This window comes from Erythrolamprus reginae, chromosome 5 (genome assembly GCF_031021105.1).
Source record: "Erythrolamprus reginae isolate rEryReg1 chromosome 5, rEryReg1.hap1, whole genome shotgun sequence".
In the NCBI taxonomy this organism is placed as follows: Eukaryota; Metazoa; Chordata; class Lepidosauria; order Squamata; family Dipsadidae; genus Erythrolamprus; species Erythrolamprus reginae.
The window spans coordinates 12,309,816-12,330,015 of record NC_091954.1 but is presented as its reverse complement, the minus strand read 5'-3'; the positions used below and the strand labels follow the sequence as shown (position 1 = coordinate 12,330,015).

Below are 20,200 nucleotides of genomic sequence, written 5' to 3'. Positions count from 1 at the left end.
CAACACTTTGAATTGTGACCGGGAACTGATTGGCAACCAGTGCAGACTACGGAGTGTTGGTGAAACATGGGCATACCTAGGGAAGCCCATGATTGCTCTCGCAGCTGCATTCTGCATGATCTGAAGTTTCCAAACACTCTTCAAAGATAGCCCCATGTCGAGAGCGTTACAGAGGTCGAACCTCGAGGTGATGAGGGCATGAGTGACTGAGCAGTGACTCCCTATTCCAAATAGGGCCGCAACTGGTGCACCAGGCGAACCTGGGCAAAAGTCCCCCTCGCCACAGCTGAAAGATGTTTCTCTAATGTGAGCTGTGGATCGAGGAGGTTACAGCTGGGCGGCACAGCCCGGCGGAGCGCCGTTTTTCCAATCGGCGGCGTTTTCAGCCGATCTGGAGGCTGGAAAGGAGGTGGGGAATCCCAATAGGGAATTCCATGGGCAGAGCTTTGACGTCACGAAGACGTCCTTCCTAGAGGCCGAAACATGGTAGGAGACTTGTATTTTCAGGCCCGCAAGGTTCTCTCAGTGTAGCTTTACATTAAATGTAGAGTTAGCTCATCTGGGAATGTTTCCTTTCTGGGCTACCTAGTCAGGGTGACATCTGTTTCCTGAATTTTATGCAGATAGATAGTGTTCAAAATAAGCAAGCTAGCCAAAGAACTTCCTGATTTTTTTAAAAAATATATTTTGCAGTCAATTTTCTCTGAAGGAACTTTTGCAATAGACCTCAGGGGGGCCCCTTGCCACTTATTTCACATGCAAGAGACTTACAGTATTTTATCACCATTTTGCTACAGTTTTTCCCCCCGCATTCCTTTTGCTTTATATTCTAAAAGCCTTTTTAACAGCCTCATTATTTAAATTACTGGTGGGTTCTTTCGGTCTGATCCCTGGATTTGATTCCACTGTCAAGTTTCTAAAATAATGGTACAGTGGTACCTCGACATACGAGTTTAATTCGTTCCAGACCCGAGCTCATAAGTCGATCAACTCGCATCTCGAACGAATGCCTTTAGACTTTGTTTTTCGCGCCGAGATAACTGGAAGCAAGGAGATTCTCGCGCCACCTAGTGGAAGCTCGGCTCGTATCCTGAATTTGAGCTCGGGTGTCGAACAGAAATTTCGCTTGCGTCGCGGCTCGTAACTTGGAATACTCGCATGTGGAGCAGCTTGTATCTAGAGGTACCACTGTATTCTGTCGAAAGCCTTTTTTTGTGGATTCTTCCCTTTAAAAATTAAAAAAAAAGAATCTGTATGTTAACAGAAGCCTGATACACTCTCTGCTCTTTGTGCTAAAAGGCAGCCTTGCCCGTAGTGGATTACATTCCCTTTGGCTCCTGATTAAACCAGAAATATTCCCTGTGGTTATTGCTGGGTGGGTGGCTTTGTTCGGCTGAGAACTCCCTCGGCCTGCTCATCACATGGGAGCGGAGAGAACTGTGGTTCCTCTGGACTCCGGACACCCCTGCTCTAGTTGATATATGAGATAAAGGAAAGACAATTGGACAGGGGACGAAAGGCACACTAGTGCACTTATGTACGCCCCTTACTGACCTCTTAGAAACCCGGAGAGGTCAATCGTGGATAGTCTAAGGGAGAAATGTTGGTGGTTAGGGGTTGACACTATTGAGTCCGGTAGTGAGTTCCTCGCTTCGACAACTCGATTGTTAAAGTCATATTTTTTACAGTCAAGTTTGGAGCAGTTAATATTAAGTTTGAATCTGTTATGTGCTCTTGTGTTGTTGCGGTTGAAGCTGAAGTAGTCATTGACCAGTAGGACGTTGCAGCATATGATCCTGTGGGCAATACTTAAATCGTGTTTGAGGCGCCATAGTTCTAAGCTTTCTAGACCCAAGATTGTTAGTCTATTTTCATAGGATATTCCATTTCGAGTGGAGGAGTGAAGGGCTCTTCTGGTGAAATATCTTTGGACGTTTTCAAGGGTGTTGATGTCCGAGATGTGGTATGGGTTCCAGACAGATGAGCAGTAGTCAAGGGTGGGTCTGGCAAAGGTTTTGTAAGCTCTTGTGAGTAGTGTGAGATTGCCGGAGCAGAAGCTACGTAGGATCAGGTTAACAACTCCAGAAGCCTTTTTGGCGATATTGTTGCAGTGGGCTTTAGCACTTAGATAATTTCATATTAGTATTCCAAGGTCTTTTACTGAGTGTGGGTTGGCTTTGAGAATTTGTTTATTCAGTTTATATATGAGGTTTGGATTCTTTTTGCTGATGTGGAGGGTAGGTGGGTTTCTCCACCCTGAGAATTAGAGCTTGCCTTCTGCCTCCTCCCGCAAACCTTTTGTGGAAAGGTTTAGTTGCATCCCTGAATTCATCCCCAAGGATCATTAAACTCTTTGGCAAAGGGCTAAAACTAAGCTGCAAATGCCACATCCTTAACCAGGAAATCTCTTCCCTCTGGCTCTGCTTCACTGGCTAACCTAACCCGTCATCTCTTTTTTTTAGAACGGTGGTTTAGTGCAGTGTTTCCCAATCAAATTCTGGCTGGGGAATTCTGGGAGTTGAAATCCAAATATCTTCAAGTTGCCAAGGTTGGGAAACACTGCTTTAGTGGGTTGTTGTTATTTTTTTAGTTGCACTGCAGCAGTTGGGGGCCATTCTGGGCAGTTGTGAATTTCTCATTGAACTAGAAAAGTTGGGTTGGGGTGGCTCTTTTAAGTTTTTTTAATTTTATTTATTTATTTATTTATTTATTTATTTATTTATTTTGTCCAATACACAATGAGGGTTTTAGTGGGTATATATCTATATACACATAGTAAAATACATGATGAAGGTTATAGAGGAGATACTCATAGTAAAATATATCTATGAAAGAATAGAAAAGAAGGTACAGTGTGAGAGAGGAAGAAGCAAGATAGAGAAAGAGAGAGAGAAAGAAAGATGAGAAAGGAAGAGAGTGACGTCATCGAGTGGGAAAAATCGCGATATAGCGTTTCGCGAAAATCGAGGGATCACTGTACCTTTATATACACATAGTAAAATACATGATGAAGGTTATAGAGGAGATACTCATAGTAAAATATATCTAAGAAATAATAGAAAAGAAGATAAAGTAATAGAACATATCAATGAAAGAATAGAAGAAGGGCACACGCCCTTTTAATTTAATTTATTAGATTTGCATGCCGCCCCTCTCCGTGGACTCGGAGCGGCATACAAATAAGTTCGCCATCACTGAGCTAGGCTGTATTATTATTTATTTATTTATTTATTTATTTTGTCCAATACACAATGAGGGTTTTAGTGGGTATATATCTATATACCCATAGTAAAATACATGATGAAGGTTATAGAGGAGATACTTATAGTAAAATATATCTAAGAAATAATAGAAAAGAAGATATAGGAATAGAACATATCAATGAAAGAATAGAAGAAGAGATATAGGAATAGAAGAAAGGTATAGGAGATATAGGAGAGCCATAGGACAGGGGACGGAAGGCACTCTTGTGCACTTGTACTCGCCCCTTACTGACCTCTTAGGAATCTGGATAGGTCAACCGTAGATAATCCAAGGGTAAAGTGTTGGGGGTTTAGGGATGACACTATGGAGTCCGGTAATGAGTTCCACGCTTCAACAACTCGGTTACTGAAGTCATATTTTTTACAGTCAAGTTTGGAGTGCTTTAGTTCAGTTTTCCCTCACAAGAGTGCAACTCCCAAGAGGTTAACAATCATGCTCCCAGGTAGTGGTAGGCTGCTGCCAGAACAGTTAATTGTGCGCAGCTCTTCGGCTCTGGATCATGAGTGTGGATTCCGGTGCAATTTTGCTTCCCGCACCTGTTTTATGTATGGTTTGTCTGAGATGTATGACTGGGGTTTTTTTTATATTAAGGGTTTTAACTTGCTTTTAATCATTGGATTTGTACTGTTTTGTTGTTGTGCGCCGCTCTGAGTCTTCAGAGAGGGGCGGCATACAAATCTAATAAACAATAATAAATAATAATTGTTCTGTCAGGCTCTCTGGTAGAATCCTCCCAAAAATTCACAGGTACAAATTTCAGACACACACGCGTTTGAAAATTCCAAACAATGTTCTTTATAATGAAAATTCACTTTAACCAAGCCCTCTTTTGGTATAGCAAAGAGCACTCGTCTCCAATCAAACTGGTAATTTATACAAGTCCCTTATCAGTTCTGTGATACTTAGCTTGCAGCTGTGAGGCAATTCACAGTCCTTCTTTCACAAAATGGAACACACTTTGCTCTGGTTTAGTTTCAAAGCAGGGAAAAATCAGCACACAAAAGGTCAAAGTCAGCAAAGCAGTCATGAAACACAACGGTCAGATAATCCTCCACAATGGCCAAACCCACAGGCTGCTATTTATAGCAGCCTCACTAATTTCCACAGCCCCACCCAACCACAGGTGGCCTCATTTTCTTTGATAATAATCTCTCAGTTGTTGTTGCCTATGCATCGCTCTCCGCATGCGTGGCTGTATCATTAACTCTTGTTCTGAATCCAAGGAGGAGCTAGATAATTGATCTCCTGCTGAGCTGTCTGCCACACTCTCCTCCTCCCTGTCACTCATGTCTTCTTGGTCAGAGGAGCCTTCATCATCAGATTCCACCGGGGGCAAAACAGGCCTGCAGCATGTGGATGTCTCCCTCACATCCACAGTCCTTGGGGCCAGAGCTAACCACAACAATAATAAAATCTCTCATAGAGACGTGTGTGAGGGCGCATTTGGGTGAGGTTTTTTGCTTCCGGGAGAAGCAAAAAGCCTCACGCACGCACATCCCTGTGAAAGATTTTGCTGCCTGCACAGGTGCAGGAAGCTAAATTGCACTCGATCCCACACTCACGCTCCAGAGCCGCGGGGCTACGTACTATTAGCCGTTCCGGCAGCAGCCCACCATTGCTCCCATGTGCTCATCCCCGTTTCATTTTGACTGAAAAATTATCCTTCCCCCTCACGAGCCCTTCCTCTGCTTTGGTGACACAGAGGGATGGGTTGGCTGGCAGGGCAGTTGGCTCCGTCCGTCTGCAGGTGGGGACAACCCAGTCAGAGGCAGGTCAAGCCCGCTTGCGTCTGGAACTTTTCTGCCTGTGAATTTGTCTTATTTGAGAAATATAAGACACGCCCCGAAAATAAGACGTAGCACAACTTTTGGAGCAAAAATTAATATAAGACAGTGTCTTATTTTCGGGGAAACACGGTAGTGAGAGAGAGAGACAGTAGGACAAGGGACGGAAGGCACTCTGGTGCACTTATGCACGCCCCTTACTGACCTCATGGGAATCGGGAGAGGTTAACAGTGGATAGTCTAAGGGTAAAGTTTTGGGAGTTAGGGGATGATACTACAGAGTCAGATAGCGACTTCCATGCATTAACTACTCAGTTACTAAAGTCGTATTTCCTTCGGTCAAGTTTCCTTCGTAGGATTTCCCCAGAGACTAAAAACATCTACATTCTCCAATGCACTTGCAAGGAGAGTCCAACGTGGGTAATTCTCCAGTCTGATTGGAGGGACTGAGTTTTAATTTAAACATTATGCAGGTACCGCCCCCTAGCCCACCAGTCATGAAAACTCAGTCGCAGTAAAGGGACATTTTTGAGTTTTCTCTTCAGTAGTACAGTGATCCCCCGGATATTGCGATCCCGATCATTGCGAAACGGCTATATGGCGATTTTTCAACCCGGAAGTAAACAACACCATCTGCGCATGCGTGCCATTTTCTTTCTATGGCCACGCATGCGTAGATGGTGGAGTTTGCCGGGCAGATCAGCTGCTGGGCGGCTTCCCTGGGTCTTCCCCCTCTTGCCGGGGTTTCCCCTTTGCGTGGGCGGCGGGGAAACCCCAGCGCCGCTTCCCAGCTGAGTGGCGCGAGCAACGGCGTGGGCGGGCGAAGGGCGGGCGGTGGGCGCTCGGACAAGCGGCGGCCGCACCAGCAGCAGCGAGGAGCCAAACATCCGTGTTTCCCCTTTCTGTGGGCAGCGGGTTTCTTCGGCTCCTCGCTGGTCCCCAATTCCGCCAACATCAGGCTCTCCACACGCCCTTTCGCCGTAACACGAGAGCCTTCCGAAAACTCTTTCCGAGCGCCTCAGAGCAGCACCCCCACCCCTCTTTGATTCCCTCAACCCGCCCGGCCCCTCGCTCCCCTTTTCCACACGCGCCACCCAAGAAACGGTTCATCCCGTCTGGGCTCCCCCCCTCCTCTTGCTCGCTCGCGCTCTCGTTTCCTCTTCCCGCCGCCGCATTCGGAGCCCGAGAGGGGGAAAGAGAAGAATGGAGAGAGCCGCGCGCCGGAGACTGCCCCCGCTCCCGCCTCAACAGCAGCCACGGGAGGGGAGTTGCTGCAGCTGCCCCCAGACTTTCCACCAAGCCCAATACCGCCAGCCCACATGCCCGCCTCTCCCCGCGGCTGAGGAGGAGCGAGAGGAGCAGCAAAGTCCCACGCAAGTGCATCTTCTCCAGGCGGGGGCAAGAGCGGCGGGGCGAGTCCGCAGGAAAAAAGCCGCGGGCGACCGAGCGGATCCTGCCGTTTGGGGCACTCGGCGGGCAGGGGCATGAAGGATCTCTCCGCCGGCCTCGGGAGCGCGTGGGAGGGTAGCGAGCCTAGGAAGACGAGGCGACGCTGGCCGCTGTCGAGGTAGAGGAGGAAGCGGATTGGCGCTCCGTCCCGCCAGGGTTCCTCTCCATGAGGGCGTCCGCCGAGCTGCCCGAGCTGCCCGTCTTCAATTCACCATCTCACCCGGGCTCCCGATCCTGCTGGGCGGCGGGGAGACTCGGCGGGGAGCGCGCGCGTCCGGGACCCAGAGCGCCCTTGTGGCCGCCCATTCATGCCGCTCCGTCGCTCGCCATGCTGGCTTCCCCTCAGGAGACGCGCCTGAGTGGCCTTTTTGCTGTTCCTCTCTGTTCCTCTCAAGAGTTCTTGCGGGGGAAAAGCCGCTAGCCGGCTTTCAGAGCTCCTCCGGCGTCACCCGGCTTCTGGCAGAAGCCTTCTCTCTTTTTTTTCGTGCGCTTGGCGAGGAAAAGCAGCAAGAAAAAAAAGAGAGAAGGCTTCTACCAGAAGCCGGGTGACGCCGGAGGAGCTCCGAAAGCCGGCTAGCGGCTTTTCCCCCGCAAGAACTCCTGAGAGGAACAGCAAAAAGGCCACTCAGGCGCGTCTCCTGAGGGGAAGCCAGCGACGGAGCGGCATGAATGGGCGGCCACAAGGGCGCTCTGGGTCCCGGACGCGCGCGCTCCCCGCCGAGTCTCCCTGCCGCCCAGCAGGATCGGGAGCCCGGGTGAGACGGTGAATTGAAGACGGGCAGCTCGGCGGACGCCCTCATGGAGAGGAACCCTGGCGGGGCGGAGCGCCGATCCGCTTCCTCCTCTACCTCGACGGCAGCCGGCGTCGCCTCGTCTTCCTAGGCTCGCCACCCTCCCACGCGCTCCCGAGGCCAGCGGGGAGATCCTTCATGCCCCTGCCCGTCGAGTGCCGCAAACGGCAGGATCTGCTCGGTCGCCCGCGGCTTTTTTCCTGCGGACTCGCCCCGCCGCTCTTGCCCCCGCCTGGAGAAGATGCACTTGCGCGGGACTTTGTTGCTCCTCTCGCTCCTCCTCAGCAGCGGTGGCACGAGCGGCGGCGGCACGAGCGGCGGCCGGACGAGTGGCGGCAGCACGAGCAGCGGCGGCACGAGCGGTGGCCGGACAAGCGGCGGCGGCACCAGCGGCGGCCGGACAAGCGGCGGGCGGGCAGGCGGCTCCTCAGCTGTTGGGCGGGGGTCTTCCCAGGTGCGGAAGTAAAAAACATCTGCACATGCGCCATGGAAAAAAAAGGGCGCACATGCGTAGATGGTGTTTTTACTTCCGCACCACTATATTGCGAAAAACCGATCATTGCGAGGGGTCCTGGAACGGAACCCTCGCAATGATCGGGGGATCACTGTATTAGTTTGATATGTATTAAATACTGTATTTGTATTTTTTTCCTATTACTAATACTTGTTCTTTTTTCTTGTTTTCTTGCAGGTTTGTGAAATGGCTCGTTCTCATTTACAGTGGTGGACCAGGCCTCCCGTGGGTTCTGTCCACCAGTCTGTCGCGCCCTGCCACCCCCCCCCAAGCATTCAATAAAACGGCGTTCTGAATCAGCCGTCATGGGGGGGGTGTAAATTGTACCAGGGCGACCAGGTCCCCGACCCCCGAGGTCGCACCTGGCACTATGAGACGGTTGACGTCGGAAAGGGCCTGCCCCGACCGGCGAATATACCAGAGCCGGATTCAGGCGACCAGAAGGAGCGGCTGGGCTTCACGGAGGCGCCAAGCCTCGTATTATCGTGATTGCCGGCTTTTTCGCTGAGCCCTCAGAACGGCGGCAGAAGCGGCGGTTTGTTTTCCCGCCGGTTGCCTTGGCAACGGCACGGCGGCCATTTTGCCGCCCTGACAGTTGGCTGCCGGGGAGGGGGAGCGAGTGGAGCGAGTGAGAGCTCCGAGAATTGACCCCCTCCCTTTTCTCAATTGCCTGGCAACGCGCAGCCGCAGTAAGAGTCAGGCAGCAGCCGCAGCTTTATTCGATTGCTGGCTACGTTCTCGATCGGCCTTTCTTTGAAGCGTCTGTCAAGCTCTTTTGTGAGTAAAGCATGCCTCCAACCATCGATCCCCCGGTGGCCAGCTTGGTCTCCACCGCCCTCGTCCCATCTGAGGTCTCCGATGGCCTTAAAGCAGAGGACAAGAGGGCTGAGAATGTAGCTATGAAGACTCATCAAATGGCAGCCTGGGCCTTGCGAGCCGCCTCGGCTGCCTCGTTCTTTAATAGAGCGACCATCCTGTGGATACAGGACATCCAATCACAGGTGAGCCAAGAGGACAGCAGACTCCGCCAGGACCTTAACAAGCTCCTGGCGGCTACGGAATTCTCCGCAGATGCCACTATGGATGCGGCAAAGTTTGCATCCCGTGCCCTAGCTTCTTCTCTGTCTTCCTGCAGTTTAATTTGGCTCAGAAGCTGGCAAGCCGATGTTAAATCAAAATGGCGCCTAGCTTCGGCTCGTTTCCAAGGGGAACAATTGTTTGGTGATTCGCTTGAAAAAGTCCTTATCGAAGATAAGGATAAGAAAAAAGTCCTTCCAAAATCTAACAGACGTGGAGAAAGACGATTTACACCGTTTTACAGAAGGCAGCCATTTCGTACTGAACCCTCCTCAACTGTCTCTCAGGGGTCGAGGACGTTTTCACAGGGCACCTTCAACCAGGGAGGTTTCCGGCAGGAGAGACCGTACTTTGCAGACCGTGGCAGATCCTTTCAACAGGGACGCCGTCCATACCGAGGTTCCAACTTTAAGGGCTCCAAAAGGGGCAAATGACTTCACGGATTCCTACCCTCTGGGGGGCAAGCTTCAGTACTTTGCTCACACCTGGAGGGCTGCATCCCTCGACACCTGGGCAGTTGCCACAGCAACACAGGGGTTGAGGATAAATTTTCTTCGTGTGCCTCCAACCAGATTTGTCTCCTGCCCTCAGGTATTAGATCCTCAAAAAAGGGCCATGTTACATCAGGAAATAGACCACTTACTGGACATAGACGCGATAGAGGAGGTTCCCATGCACCTGAGGGGATTCAATTGTTTTTCTGGTCCCAAAATCTTCGGGCGGGGTCCGTTTGATTTTAAATCTCAAACGATTGAATCGATATGTGCGTTATCAACGATTCAAAATGCACTCCCTCAGGTCTATTCTGCAGTCCATACGGCCAGGGGACCTCCTCACCTCTATCGATCTCAAGGAGGCTTACCTCCATGTCCCAGTATCACCGGACCACAGACAATTCCTCCGGTTTTTTGTAAACGGCTCCCATTACCAGTATCGAGCGATGCCATTTGGCCTGTCATCTGCACCGAGGACGTTCACCAAGCTTTTGGACGTCCTCTCGGCCACCTTGAGACACCGGTCAGTGCGCCTCATGGCATATCTCGACGACATTGTGATTCTGTCGAGGTCCCGGGACCGGGCACACAGCGATCTCCAACTCACCCTGGCCACTCTTCAGACTTACGGCTTTACTATAAACTGGGAGAAAAGCCACTTAACACCGACAACCCGATTGGCTCACTTGGGCACTATTATCGACACGGGATTGTGCCAGGTGTTTCTGTCGCAGGAGAGACAGGCCAATATCCGGGGTCTGGTACACACACTGCGGTCACAACCAAGGCCTTCTCTGGGTTTCCTGTCCAAGGTGTTGGGCACACTGGTCTCCTGCATCGACGTCGTGCCCTGGGCCAGGTTGCACATGCGTTCTCTCCAATGGTTTCTTCTTCCCTACCAAAGGAGGAAGACCAGCCATACCAGGATTCAGGTGATTCTCCCGGCAGAGGTCAGGAGGTCCATGCAATGGTGGACTTCAACGGCCATTCAAAGGGGGTCACCGTTTCGAGGACAGGACTTTGTCACTATCACGACGGACGCCAGCCTGTCGGGGTGGGGAGCCCACCTTTCCGCCAGCGTAGCACAGGGTCTGTGGAATTTTCAGGATTTGATGGACACCAACATCAATTTCTTGGAATTGAAAGCGGTTTCCCTCGCCCTTCTCAGCTTTTCTCACCTGGTGCAGGATCGCCATGTCCTGATCCTAACGGACAACGTCTCCGCCCGCTCTTATATAAACCATCAGGGAGGAACGAGATCCAGACGCTTGATGCAGGAAGCCAACTCTCTGTTCCGATGGGCGGAGGTCCACTTGGCCTCTCTCTCAGCCGAACACATTTCAGGACAAGAGAATGTGTGGGCGGACTGGCTGAGCCGCAAGACCTTGGATCCGGGAGAGTGGAAATTGGAGGCCGGAGTGTTCCAGACACTGACCTCGCGATTCGGCACGCCGATTTTGGATCTCTTTGCAACAAGCCACAACACGCAGCTGCCTCGCTTTTTCTCCCGTTTTCCATCTCCGGGTACAGAGGGAGTGGATGCACTCCGCCTCCCTTGGCCAGAGGGGCTCCTGTATGCGTTCCTGCCGACTCGCATCCTTCAGAGGGTTCTGCACAAAATCATACAGGAATGAGCCGAAGTACTGCTAGTAGCACCCTTCTGGCCTCGACGAGCTTGGTTTTCGGACCTGAGGGAGCTGTCCGTTTCTCCACCCTGGAGAATTCCAGACCATCAGATAGCCCTCAGTCAGGGGTGCATTGCGCATCCGGACCCTCAATGGTGGTGCCTGACCGTGTGGCACTTGAGGGGGACCGCTTAAGACAGCTACACCTCCCGGACACAGTCATTGCTACCATGCAAGCAGCGCGCAGACCATCTACGCGGCGCATCTATCAGGCAACATGGTCAGCCTTCCGCTCCTTCTGCGAGACCCAGGGGATCGATCCTATATCAGCCTTGCCGGTGACGGTTCTATCATTCCTCCAGGCGGACTTGGATAAGGGTTTGGCTCCGAACACTTTGCGACGCCATGTGGCGGCGTTGTCCACAATATTGAGTCAGGATTTTTACCGGCCTTTGTCACGACACCCTTGGATTAGGGATTTCTTAAGAGGAGCGACGAACATTCGACCGGCAACAGTTCATAGGTTCCCTACCTGGGACCTAACACTCGTCCTTAAGGCCTTGACAGCTCCACCCTTCGAACCGTTGAGGACGATATCAATGCGGTTCTTATCCATCAAGACGGCCTTTCTAGTCGCTATAACTTCGGCCAGAAGAGTGTCGGAGCTGTCGGCCCTGTCAGTAAGACCTGACCTCTGTCTGTTCCATCCAGATAGGGTGATTCTTCGATTGGACCCGGCTTTCATCCCCAAGGTGAACTCTGGTTTCCATAGGACTCAAGAAATAATATTGCCCGATTTCTGTACACATGGCACGCATCCATCTGAACTCAGATGGCATAAATTGGATGTAAGACGTGCGGTAAAGATCTATATTCGTAGAACACAGACTTCCAGGGCATCAGAAGCGTTATTTGTCTCCTTTTCATCACAAGGACAAGGCACTAGGGTGTCTTCACGAACCATTAGTCGTTGGTTACGAGTCTGCATCACTGAGGCCTATAAAGCATCAGGACAGACGGTACCTCTCGGAATAACTGGACATTCAACCCGCAGTGCGGCGGCTTCAGCAGCCTGGTCTACACAGGCTTCGATCGAGGAGATTTGTAGAGCAGCCACGTGGGCAGCTCCATCTACCTTCATCAAGCATTATCGGATTGACACCTTTGCTTCCGCGGAAGCAGCATTTGGGAGGAGGGTGTTACAGAGGGTGTGTTCCACTTGAACGCCCTTGGGTCTTATTCCCTCCCGTTTATTATGTCTTGGGTACATCCCACGTTGGACTCTCCTTGCAAGTGCATTGGAGAAGAACCGTTGAAACTTACCTGAACGGTCTTCTCGATGCACTGCAAGGAGAGTCCAAAACCCACCCGTTTGGTGGACCAAGGGCTCCTTTTTTGTTCCGGATATTATTCCGGTTGTTATGGTCAGTGTCCTTTTGCCTTCCAGTTGTTGAATAAAAAGTTTATAGTTTACTGCTCCTTCGTTTTTTAATGACTGGTGGGCTAGGGGGCGGTACCTGCATAATGTTTAAATTAAAACTCAGTCCCTCCAATCAGACTGGAGAATTACCCACGTTGGACTCTCCTTGCAGTGCATCGAGAAGACCGTTCAGGTAAGTTTCAACGGTTCATATGTGCCATGATGTGAAAATGTGAAATCTGGAAGAAAAGATGAGTGCCAGAAGCCTGTTAAGAGGGGATGGTTTGTGGGAATAGGATAGGGAGGTCATATCTGGCCAACAGATAGAACTGCGATCATTGGAGGGGCAGCGCCTATTCGTCAACCCCGAAAGATTAAACTCCTTCTCTCTCCCTCCCTCCCACCCCCGTCTGAGATAATCCAAAAGTCACTAATCTGGATGTTTGAACTGGCATTCTTAGATCTTTCGCTTTGATAGCCTGTCCTGGAATCCACAAAAACCACAACTGAGTTTGGGAACCCAGTAAAATTTATGTTTTGATTAGTAAGATTTACAATTGTCATGAACAGGGGTTAGGCAAAGATGGCTCCTCTATGACTTGTAGACTTCAACTCCCAGAATTCCTGAGCCAGCCATGCTAGCTCAGGAATTCTGGGCATTGAAGTCCACATGTCATAGGAGAACCCACTTTGCCTACCCCTGGTCATGAAAAGGGGATTTGGCACCAAGGATTGCCGTGGTGCCCCTCGCTTCCCAAAACTTGTGAAACCGCCCCACCCAGAATGAGAACAGCCAGAATTGATGGTAAGACCAAGCACTTTGGCATTTATTTTATTTTATTTATTTATTTTGTCCAATACACAATGAGGGTTTTAGTGGGTATATACCTTTTTAGTGGGTATATACAGTGATCCCTCGAGTATCGCGAGGGTTACGTTCCAAGACCCCTCGCGTTACTCGATTTTTCGCGATATAGTGGTGCGGAAGTAAAAACACCATCCGCGCATGCGCGCCCTTTTTCCATGGCCGCGCATGCGCAGATGGTGGAGTTTGCGTGGGCGGCGGGGAAGACTCAGGGAATGTTTCTTCGGCCGCCCAGCAGCTGATCTGCTCGGCAGCGCCGCAGCAGCGAGGAGCCGAAGATCGGGGTTTCCCCACCACCCACGCAAAGGGGAAACCCCGATCTTTGGCTCCTCGCTGCTGCCCGCCCGCCGCTCGCCCGCCCGCCCGCCGCCCGCCGCTCGAGAGCAAGAGGGGAAGAGAGAGAAGGAAAGAAAGAGATGAGAGAGGGAGGAAGAGAGTGTGAGAGAGGAAGAAGCAAGATAGAGAAAGAGAGAGAGAAAGAAAGATGAGAAAGGAAGAGAGTGACGTCATCGGGTGGGAAAAATCGCGATATAGCGTTTCGCGAAGATCGAGATCGGAAAATCGAGGGATCACTGTACCTTTATATACACATAGTAAAATACATGATGAAGGTTATAGAGGAGATACTCATAGTAAAATATATCTAAGAAATAATAGAAAAGAAGGTATAGTAATAGAACATATCAATGAAAGAATAGAAGAAGAGATATAGGAATAGAAGAAAGGTATAGGAGATATAGGAGAGCCATAGGACAGGGGACGGAAGGCACTCTAGTGCACTTGTACTCGCCCCTTACTGACCTCTTAGGAATCTGGATAGGTCAACTGTAGATAATCTAAGGGTAAAGTGTTGGGGGTTTAGGGATGACACTACGGAGTCCGGTAATGAGTTCCACGCTTCGACAACTCGATTACTGAAGTCATATTTTTTACAGTCAAGTCTGGAGCGGTTAATATTAAGTTTAAATCTGTTGTGTGCTCTTGTGTTGTTGTGGTTGAAGCTGAAGTAGCCGCCGACAGGCAGGACGTTGCAGCACATGATCTTGTGGGCAATACAGTACTTAGATCTTGTTTAAGGCGTCTTGTTAAGGCATTGTGACAGGGTCAAGCTGGGACCCCCCCAGATTCTTTGTCCTGGGAGACTTTAAGCTGGTTTTCTTTCTCTTAGCTCTGGCCTTCCCTCCTAGGGGAATAAAGAGAGTTGGCCTTGCCTTGAACTCCTCAAAGCAAGAATAATAATCAGAGAAGGACAGAGAAAGCAGCTGGTTGACCTTGGCTGAGCTGCACAACTAATCAGGATTGGAGCTGATTAGAACTGGATAGGAGATGAGCAGGAGGTCTCGGGCTGCAGGCCAGACTGGGAATCCCACAGGCAGTTCTGTACTGGACCTCCGGGGCATGACCTTAGCATCTCCTGGTAGGAAAGTAACTTTCTTTTTACCTGGACAAATGAATCCGAAAGAAATCAGGAGGCAATGTTTATTTTCCTCTAAATAAACAGAAAGAAAAGCACGTCCATATCTCTCCAACACTCCGCGGTCTGCACTGGCTGCCAACAACTCAAAGTGTTGGTCATGACCTGTAAAGCCCTACATGGCATCGGATCAGATTACTTATGGGACCAACTCCTTCCGCATGAATGCTAGCGACCGGTTAGGTCTCACAGAGTCGGCTTTCTACAGGTCCCGTCGACTAGAAAATGTCGCTTGGAAGGACCTAGGGGAAGAGCCTTCTCTGTGGGGGCCCTGGCCCTCTGGAATAAACTTCCCACAGAGATTCGTGTTGTTGTTGTTGTTGCTGTTGTTGTTGTTATTATTATGGGGCTCGCCAGATGACATTGTTTCGTCGACGGGACCCGGAGAAGGCCAACTCTGTGGGACCTAATCGGTCGCTGGGATTCGTGCGGCAGAAGGCGGTCCCGGAGATATTCTGGTCCGATATTATTATTATTATTATTATTATTATTATTATTATTATTATTATTATTATTATTTTATTATTATTATTTTATTATTATTATCATAATCATTATTACTATTATTACTATTATTACTATATTATTACTATATTATTATTATTATTATTATTATTATTATTACTATTACTATTACTATTACTATTACTATTACTATTATTAATTAGATTTGTATGCCGCCCTTCTCCGGAGACTCGGAGCAGCTCACAACAACAAAATACAGTACAAATCTAATGATTAAAACCCATTAGTATAAAAAACAGTCATACGTCCCAAACAAACCATACATAAAATGGAACGGCCCGGGGGTGTGTGTGTGTCAATTTTCCCATGCCTGACGGTAAAGGTGGGTTTTAAGGAGTTTGCGAAAGGCGAGGAGGGTGGAGGCAGTCCTGATCTCTGGGGGGAGTTGGTTCCAGAGGGTTGGGGGCCCCCGCAGAGAAGGCTCTTCCCCTGGGGCCCGCCAGATGACATTGTTTCGTCGACGGGACCCGGAGAAGACCAACTCTGTGGGACCTAACCGGTCGCTGGGATTCGTGCGGCAGAAGGCGGTCCCGGAGATATTCTGATCCGATGCCATGAAGGGCTTTATAAAGACTCATCTATTTCGCCAAGACCAGGGCCATTAGATTCTACCCTGTGGCCAATGAATGTATAGTAGTTTTGTTTGAATGGGTATGTATGCACGTTAATAGGCCTTTTAGTTTTTCTTAAACGTAATTCTCAATTTTAACTTTAATAGTTATATCTTGATGTATACTGCTTTTATATTTTGTAAGCTGCCCCGAGTCTTCAGAGAGGGGCAGCATATAAATATTATTATTGTTGTTTTGTTGTTGTTGTTGTTGTTGTTGTTGTTATTATTATTATTATTATTATTATTATTATTATTATTATTATGTCAGTACAACACAGCAAACAAGATCACTATGCTGGATTTCGTATTTCATCACCAGTCGGGCGCTTCCCAAGCACCTAGGACTGCGTGATGTAGCGGCGAATTATGTTTGCCGATCCCAGTAAAGCAGCCTTTTACAATTGACAGATGGAGATTTTGTCAATTCCGATGGTTTTTAAATGTCCGCTGAGATCCTTTGCCACTCCGCCCAGAGTGCCAAGTACCACTGGGACCACTTTCACTGGCTTATGCCAGAGTCGTTGCAGCTCGATTTTTAGATCTTCGTATTTCACTAATTTCTCTAGCTGCTTCTCCTCAATTCTGCTGTCTCCTCGGATTGCGATGTCGATGATCCATACTTTCTTTTTCTCCACGATCACAATGTCTGGTGTGTTATGCTTCAGAATTCGGAATTCGGAAGTCCCACAGTAGTTTTGCTTGCTCATTTTCGACCACTTTTTCGGGCTTATGATCCCACCAGTTCTTTGCCACTGGTAAATGGTAGTTCCGGCACAAGTTCCAGTGGATCATCTGTGCCACATTATTATTATTATTATTATTATTATTATTATTATTATTATTATTATTATTATTATTATCATCATCATCATCATCATCATCATCATTATTATTATTATTATTATTATTATTTAATTAAACAGGTGGTGTTTGTTTTTTCCTGTTTCCAAGATTCTGGATGGACAGAATTTATTTCAACTGTGCAAGCAGTTGTGAGAGGGGATTGCAGACTAAAATGTCAATATTGGCAAATATGAATGCAGTTTTTGAGTGTCCTTGCCTTGGGTGCTGAGTTAAACTGTGGTCCAGCTCAAATTTAGGAAAAGGGGATGCCCATTCTTAACCAACTGCACTTTGCCTCCTAGCTAAGACGCGAGAAGATTGATCTGGAAAACACACTTGAACAAGAACAAGAAGCCCTTGTGAATCGTCTTTGGAAGAGAATGGACAAACTTGAAGCTGAAAAAAGGTGGGTTTTTTCCTTTGCTCCTCCCTGAAATGTAGCTATTATAAGGGGCAATATAAATAAACAAGAAGAAAGCAATAAACTATGTTAGGTTGCACAGAGTAAATATAACATGGTGTTTAAGATTGGATCACCCAGTCACATGACTGCCTTGCCATACCCACCTAGTCACATGACCAGCCACACCCACCAAGCCACGCCCACAGAACCGGTAGTAAAAATATATATATAGTCCGGTTACTGTTCTGTCGGGCTCGCTGGTAGACTCCTCCCGAAAATTCACATGTACAAATTTCAGACACAGACACATTTGAAAATTCAAAACAATGTTCTTTATAATGAAAAGTCACTTAAACTAAGCCCTCTTTTGGTACAGCAAAGAGCACTCGTCTCCAAACAAACTGGTAATTTGTACAAGTCCCTTATCAGCTGCAATTCACAGTCCTTCTTCTTTCACAAAGTGAAACACACTTGGCTCTGGTTTAGTTTCAAAGCAGGGAAAAATCAGCACACAAAAAGTCAAAGTCAGTAAAGCAGTCACGAAGCACAACGATCAGATAATCCTCCACAATGGCCAAACCCACAGGCTGCTTTTTATAGCAGCCTCACTAATTACCACAGCCCCACCCAACCACAGGTGGCCTCATTTTCTTTGATAATAATCTCTCAATTGTGGCTGCCTATGCATCGCTCTCCACATGCGTGGCTGTATCATTAACTCTTGTTCTGAATCCAAGGAGGAGCTAGATAGTTGATCTCCTTCTGAGCTGTCTGCCACACTCTCCTCCTCCCTGTCATTCATGTCTTCTTGGTCAGAGGAGCCTTCATCAGCAGATTCCTCCAGGGGCAAAACAGGTCTGCAACATGTAGATGTCTCCCCCATATCCACAGTCCTTGGGGCAGGAGCTGGGCCAGAGCTAACCACAACAGTTACTAGGCTTTGCTTTATGCATCTCATATTAAATATTAACCACTGCTATTTTAAAACCTTTCTGCCAGATCCTTATTTTGGTGAGAGATAACCTTTTACGGCGTTCAGGAAATTTCACAAAAGCAGTAGAATTTGAAGAATGCACAAACACATGGAAGTAGGTGCTGGCTAATGAATGAAAGAATAGGCCTCGCTTTGATCCTTTGTTCTCCCAACCATTTTAATTAAAGTGGTGTCATAAATTACGGGTTATCTCTGATCTCCGTTTAGGCCAAAGGTTTTCAAACTTGGCAACTTTAAGACTTGTCGACTTCAGCTTGCTATGCTGGCTGGAGAATTCTGGGAGTTGAAGTCCACAAGTCTTAAAGTTGCCAAGTTTGAAGACCTCTAGAGTAAGTTGACCGATTACCTGGCCTGTTAATCGGAAATCTGGAGCTACCAGGCTTGGCTTTAGCCCTGATTCTTCATGCAGGTTTATTGATCCCCAAGCATGGGACAAGTGGCACTTCACATTCCAAAGGTGTGGCAGATAATGTTTTCTCAGAATTCCTACTTTGGGGGGGGGGGGATTTGATTTCTTCACCTTTCTTTGCCAAAATAGAGAATACAGTGGTACTTCTACCTAAGAATGCCTCTACTTAACAAAATTTTCTAGATAAGAACCGGATGTTCAAGATTTTTTTTGCCTCTTCTCAAGAATGATTTTCCACTTACAAACCCGAGCCTCCAAAACTGTAACCGGAAAAGGCGGGGAGAAGCCTCCGTGGGGCCTCTCTAGGAATGTCCTGGGAGGACACAGGGCCAGAAAAGGCGGGGAGAAGCCTCTGTGAGGCCTCTCTAGGAATATCCTGGGAGGAAACAGGGCCGGAAAAGGTGGAGAGAAGCCTCTGTGGGGCCTCTCTAGGAATCTCCTGGGAGGAAATGGGGCCGGAAAAGGCGGGAAGAAGCCTCCATGGGGCCTCTCTAGGAATCTCCTGGGAGGAAACCGGGCCGGAAAAGGTGGGGAGAAGCCTCCGTGGGGCCTCTCTAGGAATCTCCTGGGAGGAAACGGCCGGAAGAGGCAGGAAGAAGCCTCCATGGGGCCTCTCTAGGAATATCCTGGGAGGAAACAGGGCCGGAAAAGGTGGTGAGAAGCCTCCATGGGGCCTCTCTAGGAACCTCCTGGGAGGAAACTGGACCAGAAAAGGCGGGGAGAAGCCTCCATGGGGCCTCTCTAGGAACCTCCTGGGAGGAAACTGGACCAGAAAAGGCGGGGAGAAGCCTCTGTGAGGCCTCTCTAGGAATCTCCTGGGTGGAAACAGGGCCTCCACCCTCCCTGTGGTTTCCCCAATCGCACGCATTATTTGCTTTTACATTGATTCCTATGGCAAAAATTGCTTCTTCTTACAAACTTTTCTACTTAAGAACCCGGTCACGGAACGAATTAAGTTCGTAAGTAGAGGTACCACTGCATTGCCCGTTTTTGATCGTCTTGATTTCTGTTAATACTTTCCAAAGAAACGAAGCCAAAAGTGGCAATATAATCATTTTTTTTAATTAAAAAATTTCAGAATTCTCCAGGAGAAACTGGACCAGCCCGTGTCTGCTCCTCCGTCGCCAAGGGACATATCAATGGAAATAGACTCTCCAGAAAATATGATGCGGCACATCAGGTTTCTGAAGAACGAGGTAGAAAGGTTAAAGAAGCAGCTCCGAGCGGCACAGCTACAGCGTAAGTCAGGGCTTCTTATCTGGTTGCGTTGCCTCCTGCGTCATGTAAAACTATCCCTGATCCAGAAGAGGGGAATTTCCAGGCCAAGTTCAGAAGCAGAGTGCTGTTGTTGTTTTTTTAGCTAGCAGGCTTTCCGTACTGCACCCTACGTTTCCCTTGATGCTCTCACTAAGCTTGTTTGTTTTCCTTGCAGGCAAACTCAGTAACGTTATCAGTCCTGATGTTATCTAGTTTAGATAATGAAATGCCTTCAATAAAACAAGAGAGCATCAGGACCCCACAGTCCAGCCCCGAGCTACAAATATTCTTATTTATTTATTTATTTATTTACTTACTTACTTACTTACTTACTTACTTACTTACTTACTTACTTACTTATTAAGTTTGTATGCCGCCCCTCTCCGTAGACTCGGGGCG

At 48.6% G+C, this 20,200-nt stretch overlaps 1 protein-coding gene across 1 annotated transcript in view; it reads left to right on the top strand.

Moving 5' to 3' along the window:
* Nucleotides 1-20,200, top strand: part of CCDC6 (coiled-coil domain containing 6) — a 91,616-nt gene that overhangs the window by 50,046 nt on the left and 21,370 nt on the right. The window contains exons 4-5 of the mRNA XM_070752069.1: nt 17,041-17,144; nt 19,623-19,783. Of these exons, the coding sequence (XP_070608170.1) occupies nt 17,041-17,144; nt 19,623-19,783 (265 nt within the window). The remainder of the gene's footprint in view (nt 1-17,040; nt 17,145-19,622; nt 19,784-20,200) is intronic.